Source organism: Mesocricetus auratus, unplaced genomic scaffold, assembly GCF_017639785.1.
Source record: "Mesocricetus auratus isolate SY011 unplaced genomic scaffold, BCM_Maur_2.0 Super-Scaffold_100008, whole genome shotgun sequence".
NCBI classification, from domain to species: domain Eukaryota; kingdom Metazoa; phylum Chordata; class Mammalia; order Rodentia; family Cricetidae; genus Mesocricetus; species Mesocricetus auratus.
This window is the reverse complement of record NW_024429192.1, coordinates 61,518,960-61,536,992: the sequence shown is the minus strand read 5'-3', so window position 1 is coordinate 61,536,992 and position 18,033 is coordinate 61,518,960. Positions and strand designations below refer to the sequence as shown.

The following is an 18,033-nucleotide window of genomic DNA, read 5'->3' as shown; positions in this document are numbered from 1 at the left end:
GTTCTTGAATGAAATCAGAGTAATGGAAATGGCCAGTCTTCCCGAGCAGGGTTGATAATGTTCAGGTTACATTTGATACACTCTTTGTTCTTGTCAATAAAGTTTTAAGCTATATCCACTCCCTTGTTTATTATCCATGATTGCTTTGTGAACACAGTGGCAGAGGTGGTTAGCTGATGCAGATCCTGTGTGGCCAGAAAGATCTGAAATATGCATTGAGTGACTCTTTACAGAAATATTTCCCACTCCTACTATAATGTATATATATAATATATGTTATATATATATTTTATGTATGTGTATACATTATATATATTATATATGCATATAGTGTGTATATGTGTGTGTGCATGCTTGTGCAGGTATGTGTGTACCATTGTGCATGTGTGGCTGTCAGAGGACAACTTTGAGTTTACACTTTCCTCGTTTTGAGACAGCATCTCTTTTTGTTTGCTGCTGCCTAAACCAGGCTAGCCATCCTGCAAGCTGCTGAAGATTCACCTGCCTCTGGCTCCCATCTCCTGGTAGGTGCTCACTGAGGTTACAGATGCTTACGTTACACACCCGGCTTTTAAAAGTCAGTTCTAGGGATCCAAACTCAGCCTGTCAGGCTTGCAGAGCCAGGCTTCACCCACTGAGCCTTGTCCTCAGCCCGCATCCCTGCTGCACAAGGTGGCTGACACAATGCAGCTCTTATGTGTTTTGACCTAACTATGCTTTTGTATTTATAAATTCTCTGTGGCTTCCAATGTTCCTATATGATACTGTCAGACAAGAGCTGAAGTATTGCGCAATAGTGGCTGTGGTGGTAAAGCAACAAAGTTTTAACCTCCATTCTACTCCCAACTCACTTTCTGACGTCAAGCATTAAGCCTCTCTTCTGCACCTTGGTTTCCATCCACAACATGAGTGATGGCTGGACCTTACATTCCCACTTATCTAAGACCTAGAGTATTTCTAAAGTGTTCCCAGAGGCATGGATCTAATCTCAAGGAAGATTCAAGTCTTCCATGTCTTTATAGAGAGGGAAGTCAACACAAAATGAAGAATTGCATGGGTTGTTGTGAATGGCAGATTGGAAGCTGTACTCTTCCTGACACCACAGGGGCAACAGGGAGATTCTCACTGAAGTCTACACGGTTTAAAGCAAAAGAGAATAAAGCCAAATATACTCTACACCTTGTTGGAGACATAGTTAATGGGATTTATGAGGAAGATCAAAATCTGGAAAGGAATCTTTTTTTCCCATTCTGGGAATCAGACACATATCCTGTGCATGCTAGGCAAGTCCTTCATTCTTGACCTAGAAAAGGAGATTTCTGCTGAGTGGTGGTGATACATACCTTTAATCCCAGAACTTGAGAGGAAGAGTCAGGAGGGTCTCTGTGAGTTCGAGGCCAGCCTGGTCTACAGAGCAAGTTCCAGAAGAGTCAAATCTACATAGAAAAACACTGTCTCAAAAAGCAAAAATAAAAAAGAAAGGGAGACTTCTAAGATTAAACAGCTCCAAATGTAGAAGTTAGAATAAACATTCATGAAATCTAGAATTCTGGACACAGTTGGTAGCTAATCATAACAAGTAGATGAAAACCAGGAGAAAAAATGCCTGTTTCATCCAAGTGAATTTATTTGAATGCACAAATTTTCTATAAATTTGGCCACCACTTAGAATGTGCATATGTTTAGGAGAATATTAGTAACACAGCTCATCTCAGAGTCTGGACCAAAAATACAAAAATTGCTGGGAAAGCCATCTAATATCATCTAATTTAGTCTAATCATTTCTCCCTAAAATATCTCTCTTTTAAAATATTTCCAACCAAGATATAATTTGGTTTAAAGCTCACTCCATGAGGTGGAACCCATTCCCAACACTGCTTGGGTGCCCCAAAACCTGTGGTGAGATAGGCATGGACCTAGGGGAAACCTAATACTATTGTTCTACTAAAGGAAGATAGAATTAAATTACTCCAACACAGTCTGTTATATTCATAGATCAGTGCCTGGCTCATCCACCATCAGAGAAGTTTCCTCCTGCAGCAGATAGGAGCAAAGACAGAGACCCACGGTCAGACGCTGTGCAGAGTGAGAGACCTTGGAACACTCAGCCCTAAATGGGATGTCTCCATTAAATTCCTCTCCCAGGATTCAGAAAGCTGTGTGGAAAAGCGGGTGTAAAGAGTATAAGAGCCAGAGGGAGGTAAAGAGTGTAAGACCAAGGAAACAAGGTCTTCTGATCATAGAGAAACTAGTGTACATATGAACTCACAGAGACTGAGGCAGCATGCACAGAGCTTGCACAGGTCTGAACCAGATGGGGCCCTAGAGCTGAGAGGAGAAATAGACACATTCCCCCATCCCTAAAGAAGCGAGGTCCAATTGGTAACCACTTGCAAATGAAAGACTAGTTCTCTCCAAATGAGTGTCACTAGGTAAAGGGACCACTCTCAAGGGCAGACCCCATGCCCAGAAGTAGACGACCAACCAAAATGAACTCAGTGGCGTCTTTGGAGGTTCCTTGTCTAGTAATGTTGTGCCAGGGCTTTTTGCTTCTTGTATTTTTTAAAAAATACCTTACAGGTCCTTTGCATATATTATGGCTTCCAGTTTTATGTTTTTATGGGATTCCTGTGTGTGTGAACATGTGTGCCTCTGCATTTATATGTGTTTCTTGTGCTTTTTCTGTTTGTTTTATCCTATTCTTATTTTTTGGTTTTGTTTTATTCCTTAGATTCCCGTTCATTTCTAACAGAGACATAAAGTGTGTGGATCTGATGGGAGGGGAGGCAGGGAGGAACTGAGAGTAGTCAGGAGAGGGGAAACCATAATCAGAACACATTGTAACAAAAAATCTATTTTCAATAAAAGAAAAATAAATTAAACTATTTCCCAGGATGGGGAGATGGCTCAACATATAGAAAATCCCAAGCTTGATGACCTGAGAGAAAGCTCTGGGACCTACATGGTACATGGTAGAAGGAAAAGAATGACTGTCACAAGTTTTCCTCTGACATACACATACACACACACACCGACATACATGCACAGATGCATACACACCACAAAAATATAAACAGACATACATATATACACTCACATGCACACACACATACACACATACATGCACATACATACACACATGCACACACAGACACACACAAACGTACGTACACACACATCCACATGCACACACAGACATACATACACACAGAGATATACATATATGCATGCACACACACATACACACACACACACACACACACAATTTTCTTTCTATTGCTCTGTCTGAGCTCCTAATAGCAGGCTAAACTCTGTTCCCCTTGCCTGGAGTTAAGAGAGTACCCTGTTCTTCAGCTCTGGTCAAGTGTTCAAATATTACCCTGCGTTTCCTCCCTAGTCATTCAGCCCATGCTCCTGCAGTTTTGTTCTATATCACCTGCCATGACGTCCCACTGTGGCTGTACTCTTCTGACTGTACTGTGACCAGATGTTTACTCTCTACCTCTGCACCTTCCAGTCTTCCCCTCTGCCTCACGGGGTCTCCCTGCTACGTTAGCCTACCTACAAGTCTTCACTGGCTTTAGCGGTTTATGTCTTCATGTGCTTTACTGTGGTGGCACAGATGTTTGCCTCCTGTGCTTGGCCTTTTAAAAGGTTTTAACTCTTGAAAGGAAAACATGGCAGTACCTGTTTCAGGTCGGCAGAACCTGGCCACCGTCTCCGGGGCACCCTTCATATAGACGTGGAGATGAAGGTCACCAGCCAGCTGAGCAATCACAGACATCCTCTGCAGGGCTGAGGAAAACGGAAACTGGCGCAAGATGGTGATGGCGTCCACAGGACTCTGCAGGGACATCAAAGAGAAGGAGTCTGAAAGCCTTCAAGCATTACTCGGCAGAGGCATGGACACTGAACAACAGAGTTTATAGCCTCCAATGTGCCCAGCCATATCAAGGCATATTATATTTGTTATAATGCTTATATTTTTCGGGCCTATTCAAGGGTGACTCCCTCGATATGTTATTTGGTTTTAAAAGCCCTTACTGGTGGCTGTCTGGAGAAGTCCTAATCTCCTTCCAGGCCATCCTCTGTGATGGGATGCTTCTTTCTCCCAGAAACACTCTTCATTCCCAGCTTTGCTCTCCCACAGATCGTTTGTCAGCCTTTATTACAACACTTGGCAGGGTGTACGGCACTGACTTGTACTCGCATTGATTTCCGACCACTGTGTGCTCTTCCCATGCAGAACCCAGCAGGGCTTGTTGTGAAGTCTAAGTCGGTGCTCCAGCGTGTATGGACACTCACTGAGTGTTTGCTGAAAACACTAATGAGTGGATTCGGGACTGCAGGCATGGCCATACCAACCAAGGAATTTGTTAGGATAAATCTAAACAGTAGAGACATAAAATATGTACAAAACCAGAGATGCTTCTCCAGCGTTTGGGGGGAAAGAAATACACGACATAAGGAGGAAAATCATACCTGACTGGCTTTTGGTCCTGGTTTTATTACTGTGCTTGAATCTGACATGCCAAATTTGCAGGGAGCTGCTTGGCAATCTTCCAAATTCTGTTATAAAATGAAATGTCTATAAGATTCCTTGGAGACAAACAAGAAGAAATGTTTTCTGTATACAATGTGCTAATATTTTCAAAAAACCCCTTTTCATGTAGCTTCTCTTCCCAGATATTTACTCAAATACCATCATTGCCAAATTTCTGTTGTTTTCATTTACAATAAGGACTTTGTTGTAGAAATGACAAAAATCCAAGAATTCTGTGACTACATTCGAATAGGAAGAAGTATGGGGAAGTGCTGGCTGTAGGGTAACTGCTCTTCCTGGGGTTCTCTCTAGTGACTGGGTGAGCAGTTCGGCTTTTCAGTGATGTTCAGCACAACAGCTCTCCTCTGTGTTAACAGCTGTGCCCTGAGATAAACACAAGGGCACATTTCTATGTCACACCTGTGTTACTAGTCTAATTTAGTTAGCTAAAAAGCTAGCACGTTGACCACCACCAAATTAGAAAGCACATTTGAAAATGGATTTTATTCCTTGGATAAAATTTCCATATATAGACATCAGTATTGCTGAGAAGTCAACATCAACCAATATCAAAATACTGGAAATGAATTTACTATACTTTTTTCTTAATCATCTGTAAGGATGTTTCCCCTCCCCCTTTATGTGTAGAAAGTTCCCAGCTAACAAAAGGATACTTAATTCAAGGCTCCAGCAGACACCTCAGTGAAAAATACTGTTTGTTTAGAGGTGGGTATGACCATCTTGACCATCTTGACGGTTCTTATACAGGTGCTATTAAAGATTCAAGCTCACAATGTGTGCATTCAAGATCTCACCGTGTACATCATTAGTGAAGGTAGGAGACATTACTGGGATCAAGATCCAAGTGACACCTAGTAACAATGGCTGCAGGTCATCACTGCATCTCTTCCAATGGTGCTAGGAAGGAATCTGATCCTTAGGTAGTTCCTTGATTTGCCTTCACTAAGATCTAGGAAACTGGATACAATCTTGTCTTTGAGTCAAAACCCTCTTCAGATCCAACAATCTCATATCAATTTACTGATTTTAGGAGTTTCCCTTTATATCAGGTTTCCTTTCATATGCACTGGCCTTCTAGAGAGCCAAATTTCCATTACTCATCTTTGCATTAGCTTCTTGTGATGTGTGTTTCATGCTCTGGCAATCATTTGTTTCCATTCATTCACAACTAAAATGAAATGTTTTCCTGTGAGGTACATGTGTACACCCTGGTGTGCAGGAAGGTGCACACAGTATCTGTGATGTGTTTTAGACAGGGTCTCCCCACTGGGAACCAGGACTCTGATTCAGTTATTTGGGCAACAATCCCCAGAGATCCCTTTGTCTCTGCCTTCCCAGCTCTAGGATTGCAAGTGCATGACACCATGCCCATCTTTTTTTTTTACTTGGGTTCTAGAGACTACACTCGGCAAGCACTTTTTTACCTGAGATCTCAGCCTTTCCATGCCTTTTACATATTAGTTTAGGGATCTTTGGAACCCTTTTTTTGGAGGGCAGCATAATGTTGCTAATCAAGGGACTTGTTAATGAATACTCTCTATTTGTCACTTTATAATGCCCAAAGTCCTTCATAATCTCAGTGCTCATCCAAGTCTGTGAGGGAGGTGTTATTATAGCAAATGCACAGATGAGGTAAGAGACTATAGTCCTAGTTATAGATCCACACAGCGAGGGACAGGTAGAAAACAATATTCACTGTCACAGCAGCATCCAGAACAGGTTTGTTTATGGTTTGTGTCCTTCAACTGCCATTCATACCCAGCTCAGTGGAACAAGGTTCAGCTTTGTTGGCATATAAATTTCTGCTATGCAATATAGAAGCTATCGGCCACTGTGGCTACTTATATTTAAGTCAACTAAAAACAACTGCAATTAACAATTCAATTCCTTAATTGCATTTCCACATTGAAAATGTTTGTTAGCCACATTTGAGAGTCTTATTTAGACTATTGTTTCTTCAAAGTTCTCAGGGAAAGTTGATATCAGTTTAAGGGCTACATAGAAGGATTTAGGGTCAAATAGGTTTTGTGAATGCTACGTGTTATATCTCCCTGAAATATTCAAAATTCACCATAGTATATTGAAGAAGATTCCTAATAAAAACATTTAACTTTGTTTAAAGAGCAGATCTCCAAATTATGACTTGTGGACTCTCATATCATGTTATATTCCACAGCAGAATTCTTTGAAACAGAGGTTGACAGATCCTGTTAGGATAAGACCAGAGTTTATCCAAAGAATATCCAAACATTACTATTATCATTATTATTATTATTATTATTATTATATTATAATAATAACATAGGTATTACAGAGACAGATGCTGGAGAAGGTACCACTGTGCCTCTCTACCTCATAGGCTGGGGCTAAGGAGACTGATTCTAAGAGAAACTCTGGATGATAGTTAGCTTTAATTTAATTTAATTAATTTGAAGTACTCTAGGATCATCTGAGAAGACAGTCTCAATTAAGAACAAAATTGGATTGGCCGTTAGCCATGCATATAGGGGTTTGCTTAATTAAATGACACAAGAAGACCCAGACCACTGTGGGTGGCATCATTCCCTAAGCAGGAGAATCTGAACTGTACAACAGGGTATAACTCAAGGAGAATACAGACAAGCAAGCAAGTGAGCATGGGTGCATTCATGTCTCTCTGTTCTTGATCATAGATGTGATATGTCTAGTTATTTGAAGTTCCTGTCTTGATTTCCCCACAATGATGGGCTAAAATCTAGAATTTTAAGCTGAAATAAACTTCTTTCTCCCCTAAGTTGTTTTTTGTCAAGTTATTTTTTAATTCTTATTCTTCTCTCATACATTACATCCCAATCACAGTTTCCTCCTTCCATTCCTTCCAGTCCCCCATCCCCTAAATCTACTCTTTCTCCATTTCCCTTGAGAGAGAGAGAGAGAGAGAGAGAGAGAGAGAGAGAGAGAGAGAGAGAGAGAGAGAGAGAGAGAGAGAGCAGGTCTCCTAGAGATATCCACCAAACATGGCAGAACAAATTACAAAAAGACTAGGCACAAACATGCCTAGGTAATTTATTGAGCCTTGGGCAGTAGGTTAGTATTCATCCCGAGTATACACATGAACTTTGGACTCCCATCCAACAATGTGAGATGCACTCTCACCCTGAACTCTTGGGGGAGGGTCTAGGCCCTGCCCTGGATGAAATGACAGACTACGGACACCCCCATGGAGGGCATCACCCTCCCTGGGGAAATGAGGGGATAATGAGGGGAGGGCACGGGAGGAGGGGAGGGAAAGGGAGAGGGACCTGGAACTGACTTGTGAAGCAACCTTGTTTCTAATCTAAATTTAAACTTAAAAATAAATAATAAAAAAGCACGCATACCAAAGCTGGACTAGGTAACCCTGTAGGAAGAAAAGAGTCCCAAGAGCAGGCAAAAGAGTCAGAAACACCCTCCACTTCCTCTGTTGGGAATCCAAGAAGAACACTAAACTACACGACCATAACATACATGCAGAGGACCTAACTCAGATCCATACATGTCCATGTTTGTCACTTCAATCTCTGTGAGCCCCTATGAGCCCCATTTAGGTGATTCTGTAGGTAGTATTCTCCTGGTATCCTATAACCCTTTCTCCCCATCTTCTGCAGGGTTTCCCAGGTTCCACCTAGTGTTTGGCTGTGGTTTTCTGCATCTGCTCCCATCAGTTGCTGGATCACACCTCTCTGATGACAACTGGGCTAGGCACCAATCTATGAGTACAGCAGAATATCATTAGGAATCATTTCATTGACATTTTTTGCCAGCTGTGTTTGGTTCTATCCTTGGGCTCTGGGTTGTTGTCCTGGGAACTTTTATCACAGCAACAGAAATGAAACTACAACCCAGCTGCTTCTCCAGGGTGATAAGACTATTCAGCATTGTCACATATCCTAATCCAAAGGCCCACTCCCTTGACTAAGTGTCTGATGGCTCTCAACTTCTGTAAACAAGGAAATAGAGTTGACTTGAACACAAAGTGCAGACTGTAGACACTGGCAGAAAAGCATCCAGAAAAGATAGCCTTGGGAACAAATAAGGCTATCCAACTGCAAATGAAAATACAAGCATGAGTCTGCCTCTATCTTAGACATTGAAATATGCAGTGGGAAGTGGGACCAACCAGCATAGTAAAGAGAAAAGACAGCAGCCAAGAGGATGCTTCATGCAGGGGGCCAGAGAGGCTCATTCTACGCATCTGGGAACAGCTTTCAAGTCACGTTCACACAGGAATTCAATGGAGCAGAGAAAATACACAGAAAGCAAACTGTATACAGCCATTCTTCTCTAACCCGTTTTAGCACAGACAGATAACAGCTGCCTTCTCACCAGCAGAGCAAGCTTCAAAGATGACCTAGGGTAGGGGAATCAACATTCATCCCAGAAAGGAAAAAAATAGTGACTTCTGGTATACTGTTTTTATGTTTTGCTCTTCTATTTTCGTTTCAGTTTTGATGTCTCTTGATTGGGATTTACAATTATCCTTTATCTGTACCTATTCTATCCTGTCCTCCCTTATTTCTCAAGGCTTGAGCCTATGTACTTTATTTCTTATTCCTACTTCATTTCTCCTTATTTTCACCTCTTCATTATTAACACCTCTAGTCTTAATAATCTTTTAATACCTACCCTATCCTATCAATAGCTCTAACTTTATTGGGAATATAAATGATGTACCTAATTGCTTTTTACTGTATTACCTTATCACTGACAAATCATTGCTTTTGTTACCACTCTTTGTTTCTTTCCTCTAAATGGTAGAGATCATAAGCTAAAGAGAAAATTTCTCAGTAAGAAGATCCACATGAAACAAAAGGAATGAAAGATGGGGGAAACCAGGAAAGATTCTCTACCCAAACAGATGTGCAAGTCACAAGCAAAAACAAAGCACCACAGGTTTACAGTTCCTAAACGCCCAAATCAAAACTAACAAATCACTGAAATCCCAAACAACTGATTCAAAATCCCACTTTTAAATATATTCAGTGACTTCATGGAAGATTAAACAAGCAGATGAATGAAGCAAGCAAATCAATTCAGAGGCTGGGGACATAGCTCAGTAGGTAAAGCACTTGTCAAGAATGAAGACTTGAGTCCAGAATCTACTTAAAGCCAGGCACAGTACCACCTGTCTCTAAACCCAATGTTCCTACAGTGAGATGGAAGGCAGAGACAGGAAAATTCACCAGAGCTGGTAGGCAAGACAGTCTCAGGTACACAGGAACAAATGGAGAGATTGTGTGGAAGATGAAGACTGATACCAAGGTTGTCCTCTACCCTCCACACATACCTTTACACACACACACACACACACACACACACACACACACAGAGGGGGTGGGGACAGGGGATTCAGCATGGAAATTGAGATGTTAAAGAAATTAAAAATCAGAAATGTTGGAAATGAAAGACTTCAATCAGTCAAAAAACAAAAACAAAAACAAACAACAATAAACAAAACCTCCCAATGGAAAGCACCACCAATAGACTAGGTCAAACAGAAAAAGAATACCAAGGATAGAAGATAAGGTCAACAAAATGTTACATTCAGAAAGGAATTAAAAAATAAACAAATGATCACAACTTGCAAGCAGTCTGGGACATGATGAACAGACAAAACAAAGAATTCATAGGGGTAGAAGGAGGGGTTGCAATAAAAATTAAAAGTATAGAAGAATTATTAAATGAAATTATAGAACTCAGTTCTCAAAATGTAGGGATATGTACCTGATATATGTGTATAAGTATAGTTATAGGTACATTATGACATTTAAAACTCTAAATGGGAATGGCTGGAAAAGAACATCTCAAGATAGATTGTTATTAAAATGTTAAAATAAGAGAAGAAAGAAGCAATATTTAAAGTTGGAAGAGGGAAATCCTAACTTACTTGCAACAGCAGAACTATCAGAATAGCATCAAACTTCTCAGCAGAACATCCTAAAGCCAGGAAAGCAGGAAGGAAGTATTTCAAGCCCTGAAACATGAAACTTCCATCCAAAATTATTATGTACAGTAGAATTACTTTTTAACTTAAATAAGAAGTAAAGACATCCCAAGTATCTCATAGCCACTTAGCCAGAATTATAGAAGATATGTATAAGAACTCCACATACAGAGGAGGAAGATAGTTTCAACATGATAGAGCAAGAAAGAGAAAATTCCATGGGAAGAACAAAAAAATACCTAGTTCAACAAATTGGCAAGCCCCAATGCTCCATGAAAAAAAATAAACAGTTTTCAACTTGAAAAACAATAAACAAAACTACAGGAAATAGTAATATATCTCAATAATAATCCTGGATATTAATTTTCTCAACTTTCTAATTAAAAGATACAGATTGGATGATTGAATCAGAGCACAAGATCCAACCATTTTATGGCTTCACATTTCACTGGTAAACACACAGAAAACCTGGAAATCAAAGAATGGAAGACTATAAAGGCTGCACCAAGTAGATGTAGAAAACAGGCAGGGCAGAATTAGCCAGTCTTACATTTGACAAAGTAGATTTCAACTCAAAGTTAGTAAGAAGAGATAAAGGAGGTCACTACATGATACTAAAAGAAAATATTCATTAGGAAGGTGAGAAAATGTAAAGATATGGTGTTCAGTGTTGAGGCACCTAATTTCTTAAAGCACACTTAAAAAGAAGAGGCCTCAGTAATCTATGGGGCTTGGGGTAGTAGATCAGTATTTATCCCTGGCATACAAATGAACTTTGGGACCCCATTCCACATTGAGAAATGCTGTTTTAACTCATGAATTTTGGGACCCCATTCCACATTGAGAAATGCTGTTTTAACCTGGATACATGAGTAAGGGCCTAGGCCCTGCCCTGGATGACAGACTTTAGAGATTCCCTATGGAGGGCCTCGCCCTCCCTGGGAGGCAGAGTGGGGATTGGGTGGGGATTAGGGGATGGGGAAAGAGGGGAAAGTGAGGGAGCTGGGACTGACATATGAAGCAAGCTTGTTTTTAAAAAAACAAAAAGTCAGATAGGGCCACATACACTAATACTGCATTGATTCAATTCCTCACTCTCATCAATAGATCAAAAACCCAGCCAGGAAAATGTACAAAGAAAGCTCATTGTTCAACTGCACCATAAATCAAACAGATCAAAAGGACTGATTAAACAGACAGCTGCAGAACACTCTACCTATCATCTGTGAATATGCACTTTTGTGAGAGCCCATGAAACTTTCTAAAAAACAGATCATATTTTGTGCCATAAAACACGTTTAAAAAATAAGATACATTTCTTAAATTTTATAAGCTCACAGTAGAATAAAATCAATAGCAAGAAAAGCTACACATATGTGTGGGTAATAAATAATACTCTCTTGAATGATCAATGTGTCACTGAAAAAAGTCAGGAAGGAAATTTAAAAAATTCCTAGAGTCAATAAAAATAAAACCATGATTTATCATAACTTTCAAGACACAAAAAAGTTAGGTCTGAGGGACATGAATTAGTACGATGTTCTACACTTAAAAATCAGGGAAATCTCAAATATATAACTTAATGGTTTACCTCTTTAAAAAACAAGAATAAGCCAAACCCAAAAGTAGTAGATGAAAATAAATTATAATCGTAGGGCTGAAATCAATAAAATTGAGATTAAAGGACACTTTAAAAAAATCAAAGGATTGGTTCTTTGAAAAGATAAGCAAGTTCCATAATAAAGCCTTATTAAAACCTACTGACAGAAATAGAAGATCAAAATTAATAAAAGTAGAGATGAAAGGGGAAAGATTACAACAGATTCTAATGAAATCTGATCATTAGGAAATACTTTGAAAACGTATACTCCAAAAGTCTTCAAAATCTAGAAGAAACAGGCCAATCCCGAGAAACGTATAACCTACCAATGTTAAATCAAGAGAATGTAAACATGTAAGCAACTTAAACAGATTCATGGAAACCAATAAAATTGGGAAGCAACAAAAAAAAATTGTCTCCCAACTAAGGGAAGCCAAAAGCAGACTAATTCACTGCCAAATTTTACCAGACCTTTAAAGGACTCAAATGTACCTCAAATTATTGCATAGCATAGAAAAAAAGGAACCCACATGAACTAATTCTATGAAGCCAGTGTTACCTAACAGTGTATAATGAACCAACAAGACATTTACCCAGATACAGGCCCGTTTCTCTAAGGTGATTCCAAAAATTATCAATAAAATACCTGCAAGCCCAATAAAAAAAGATGCTGGAAAGATTGGGCATCATAATGAACTTGTTTCATTCCAAAAATACAATGGCGAGACCCCAACCCCAGCGAGTCCAGCTTCAGGTGAGATTGGGTCTCCGGTGGGGACCACCCGCCCATCACCCATCCCCCTCGATCTTCGGGGGCCGCTCCCGGCATCCAGAAGACCCGCCCACAAAGGAAAGACATCAGCCCCTCCAAGACCCCAACCCCACCTAGTCCAGCTTCAGGTGAGATTGGGTCTCCGGTGGGGACCGCCCGCCCATCACCCATCCCCCTCGATCTTCGGGGGCCGCTCCCGGCATCCAGAAGACCAGCCCACACAGGAAAGACATCAGCCCCTCCAAGACCCCAACCCCAGCGAGTCCAGCTTCAGGTGAGATTGGGTCTCTGGTGGGGACCACCCACCCATCACCCATCCCCCTCGATCTTCGGTGGCCACTCCAAGCATCCAGAAGACCCGCCCACACAGGAAAGACATCAGCACGTCAAAGACCCCAACCCCAGCGAATCCAGCTTCAGAAAAGACATCAGCCCCTCCAAGACCCCAACCACAGCTAGTCCAGCTTCAGGAAAGAGATCAGCCCCTCCAAGACCCCAACCCCAGTGAGTCCAGCTTCAGGAAAGACATCAGCTCCTCCAAGACCCCAACCCCAGCGAGTCCAGCTTCAGGAAAGACATCAGCCCCTCCAAGACCCCAACCCTAGCGAGTCCAGCTTCAGCATCCCCAGCTTCAGCTGCAGGAAGGAAGGAGACCAGTGGAGACAGAAAGACCCCACCAGCACCCACTGGAAGAAGAGATGGGAAGAAGACAGAATAAGAGATCACTCAGCAATAGAAACACCAACATGACCCCACCAGAATCCAGGGATCCAACACCAGCAAGACCCGAAAAGCACTACATAGACGAAGAAGAGGAGACAGGCCTTAAAAATTATTTCATGAAGATGATGGAGACCCTCAAAGAAGAAACGAGGAAATCCCTTAAAGAAATAGAAGAAAAAACAAACAAAAAAATCCATGAAATGGGGGGTAAATTCAAGAAATAAACAAATCTCTCAAAGAATCTAAAGAGCACCAAGAAAAAAACAACCAAAAAAATTAAGGAAACAGCTCAAACAGTTGAAGGATTGAAAGCTGAAATAGAAACGATAAAGAAAACACAGAATGAAGGGATGCTGGAAATAGAAAAGCTCGGTAAACGATCTGGAACTACAGATGCAAGTATCACCAATAGAATACAAGAGATAGAAGAGAGAATCTCAGGTGTTGAAGACTCATTAGAGGATATAGAGTCGTCAACCAAAGAAAATCTCAAAACCATCAAATCCTTAACACAAAATATCCAGGAAATATGGGACACCGTGAAGAAGCCAAACCTGAGAATAATCGGCATAGAAGAAGGTGAAGAAATTCAACTTAAAGGTACAGAAAACATATTCAACAAAACCATAGAAGAAAACTTCCTTAACCTAAAGAAAGTTATGCCTATGAAAGTACAAGAATCTTACAGAACACCAAATAGGCTTGACCAGAAAAAGAAGCCACCTTGCCATATAATAATCAAAACATCAAACCTACAGAGTAAAGAGAAAATATTAAGAGCAGCTAAAGAAAAAGGCAAAGTAACATACAAAGGCAGACCTATCCGAATTACACCTGACTTCTCAATGGAAACGATGAAAGCCAGAAGATCCTGGTCAGATGTCCTACAAACGCTAAGGGAACAAGGATGCCAGCCCAGACTACTATATCCAGCAAAGCTCTCAATTATCATAGATGGAGAAAACAAAATATTCCATGACAAAGCCAGATTTAAACAATACGTATCCATGAATGCAGCTCTACAGAAAATGCTAGAAGGAAAACCTAGAGCCAAGGAAGATAACTACATTCACAAAGACACAGGCAATATATAATCATACTTTACAAAACTCCAAAAGAAAAAGGGAGGAGAAACTACACAAAATAACTTCACTAACAATAAATCAAGCACAAGCAAGGATCACCAATCAATGGTCATTAATATCCCTCAATGTCAACGGCCTCAACTTGCCTATAAAAAGACACAGACTAGCAGAATGGATATGAAGACAGAACCCTTCCTTCTGCTGCATACAAGAAACACATCTCAACATCAAAGACAGACGTTATCTCAGAGTAAAGGGCTGGGAAAAGATCTTCCAATCAAACGGCCCCAAGAAACAAGCGGGCATAGCAATCCTAATATCTAACAAATTAGACTTCAAATTAAAATCAATCAAAAGAGATGAAGAAGGGCACTTCATATTCATCAAAGGAAAAATACATCAAGACGAAGTCTCAATTTTAAACATCTACGCCCCAAATACGAAGGCACCTACATTTGTGAAAGAAACATTACTAAAGCTCAAAATGCACATAAAATCTCACACACTAATCGTAGGAGACTTCAACACTCCGCTCTCACCGCTAGACAGGACCTCCAGACAGAAACATAACAAAGAAACAAAAGAATTAATAGAAGTTATGACCCAACTGGGTTTAACAGACATCTATAGAACATTCCACCCAAATACAAAGGGATATACCTTCTTCTCGGCACCACATGGAACCTTCTCTAAAATTGACCACATAATAGGAAACATAGCAAATCTCCACAGATACAAAAAAATTGGAATAACCCCCCTGTATCTTATCAGACCACCATGCATTAACATTAGAATTCAACAATAACACAAATTGCAGAAACCCTACAAACTCATGGAGATTGAACAATGCACAATTGCACCATCCCTGGGTAAAGGAAGAAATAAAAAAAGAAATTAAAGACTTCCTCGATTTCAATGAGAATGAAGACACAACATACACAAACTTATGGGCCACTTTGAAAGCAGTGCTGAGAGGAAAGTTTATAGCACTAAGTGCCCACATGAAAAAACTGGAGAACAGTCATACTAGAGAATTAATAGCACAGCTGAATGTTCTAGAACAAAAAGAAGCAAACTCCCCCAGGAGGAGCAGACGCCAGGAAATAATCAAATTGAGGGCTGAAATCAACCAAGTAGAAACCAGGAAAACACTGAGAAGAATCAATGAAACAAAGAGTTGGTTCTTTGAGAAAATCAACAAAATAGACAAACCTCTGTCCAAACTAACCAAAAGACAGAGAGAGAGCATGCTAATTAACAAAATCAGGGATGAAAAAGGGGACATAACAACGGACTCTGAGGAAATCAAGAGAATCATCAGGGCATACTTTGAAAATCTGTACTCCACAAAATTTGAAAATTTAAAGGAAATGGACAATTTCCTGGATAGATATCACTTGCCAAAACTAAATCAAGAGCAGATAACCGATCTAAACAGACCTATAACCCCTAATGAAATAGAAGCAGTCATCAAAAGTCTCCCAAACAAAAAAAGCCCAGGCCAAGATGGCTTCAGTGCAGAATTCTACCAGAAATTCAAAGAAGAGCTAATTCCAATACTCCTCAAAGTATTCCACAAAATAGAAGCAGGAGGCTTACTGCCAAACTCTTTCTACGAGGCTACAATTACCTTGATACCCAAGCCACACAAAGACACAACTAAGAAAGAGAACTATAGACCAATTTTCCTCATGAACATCGATGCAAAAATACTCAATAAAATACTCGCAAACCAGATTCAAGAACACATCAGAAAAATCATCCACCATGATCAAGTAGGCTTCATTCCAGGAATGCAGGGATGGTTCAACATTAGAAAATCTATCAATGTAATCCACCATATTAACAATCTGCGAAAGAAAAAAACACATGATCATCTCACTAGATGCTGAAAAAGCCTTTGACAAAATCCAGCACCCCTTCATGATAAAGGTCCTAGAGAGATCAGGGATAACAGGAACATACCTGAATATAATAAAAGCAATATACAGTAAACCAACAGCTAACATCAAACTAAATGGAGAGAAACTCAAAGCAATTCCTCTAAAATCAGGAACAAGACAAGGCTGTCCACTCTCTCCATATCTCTTCAATATTGTACTTGAAGTTCTAGCTACAGCAATAAGACAACAGAAGGAGATAAACGGGATACAAATAGGAAAAGAAAAAGTCAAACTTTCACTATTTGCAGAAGATATGATAGTTTACATAAGTGACCCAAAAAACTCCGCAAGGTTACTCCTAGAGCTGATAAACACCTTCAGCAATGTGGCAGGATACAAGGTAAACTCAAAAAAAAATCAGTGGCCCTATTATATACAGATGATGAAGTGACTGAGAAAGAAATCAGAGAAACATCACCCTTTACAATAGCCAAAAACAGCATCAAATATCTGGGGATAATGTTAACCAAGGAAGTGAAAGACCTCTATATCAAGAACTTTGTGTCTTTAAAGAAAGAAATCAAAGAGGATACCAGAAAATGGAAAGATCTCCCATGCTCTTGGATTGGTAGGATCAACATAATAAAAATGGCAATCTTGCCAAAAGCAGTCCATAGATTCAATGCAATCCCTATCAAAATTCCATCACAATTCTTCAAGGACCTGGAAAGAACATTAATCAACTTTATATGGAAAAACAAAAGGCCCAGGATAGCCAAAACATCCCTATACAATAAAGGAACTTCAGGAGGCATCACCATACCTGACGTCAAGCTCTATTATAGAGCTATAGTCCTGAAAACAGCTTGGTATTGGCACAAAAATAGGCAGGTAGACCAATGGAACCGAATCGAAACCCCTAATTTTAACCCACATACCTATGAGCACTTGATTTTTGACAAAGAAGCTAAAACTGTACAATGGAAAAAAGAAAGCATCTTCAACAAATGGTGCTGGCATAACTGGGTACTGGTATGCAGAAGACTGCAGATAGATCCATGTTTATCGCCTTGTACAAAACTTAAGTCCAAATGGATCAAAGATCTCAACATAAATCCAGCCACACTGAAACTTTTAGAAGAGAAAGTGGGAGATACTCTTCAACGAGTTGGTACAGGAGACCACTTCCTAAACATAACACCAGTGGCGCAGGCACTGAGATCGACAATTAACAAATGGGACCTTCTGAAACTAAAAAGCTTCTGTAAGGCAAAGGACACAGTCAAAAAAACAAAAAGACAGGCCACAGAATGGGAAAAGATATTCACTAACCCTACATCTGACAGAGGGCTAATCTCCAAAATTTACAAAGAACTCAAGAAACAAGTCTCCAAAACACCAAAGGATCCACTTGAAATGTGGGGTACAGAGCTAAATAGAGAAT

General features: G+C 40.1%; 1 protein-coding gene across 2 annotated transcripts in view; it reads right to left on the bottom strand.

Annotated features, from left to right (window-relative positions):
- Atp13a5 (ATPase 13A5) overlaps positions 1-18,033 on the bottom strand; it is a 130,545-nt gene that overhangs the window by 48,003 nt on the left and 64,509 nt on the right. For both annotated transcript variants that reach the window (XM_005071584.4, XM_013114603.2), the window contains exons 15-16: positions 4,483-4,569; positions 3,688-3,844 (exon numbers count right to left, since the gene is read on the bottom strand). In XM_005071584.4, the coding sequence (XP_005071641.1) occupies positions 3,688-3,844; positions 4,483-4,569 (244 nt within the window). The remainder of the gene's footprint in view (positions 1-3,687; positions 3,845-4,482; positions 4,570-18,033) is intronic.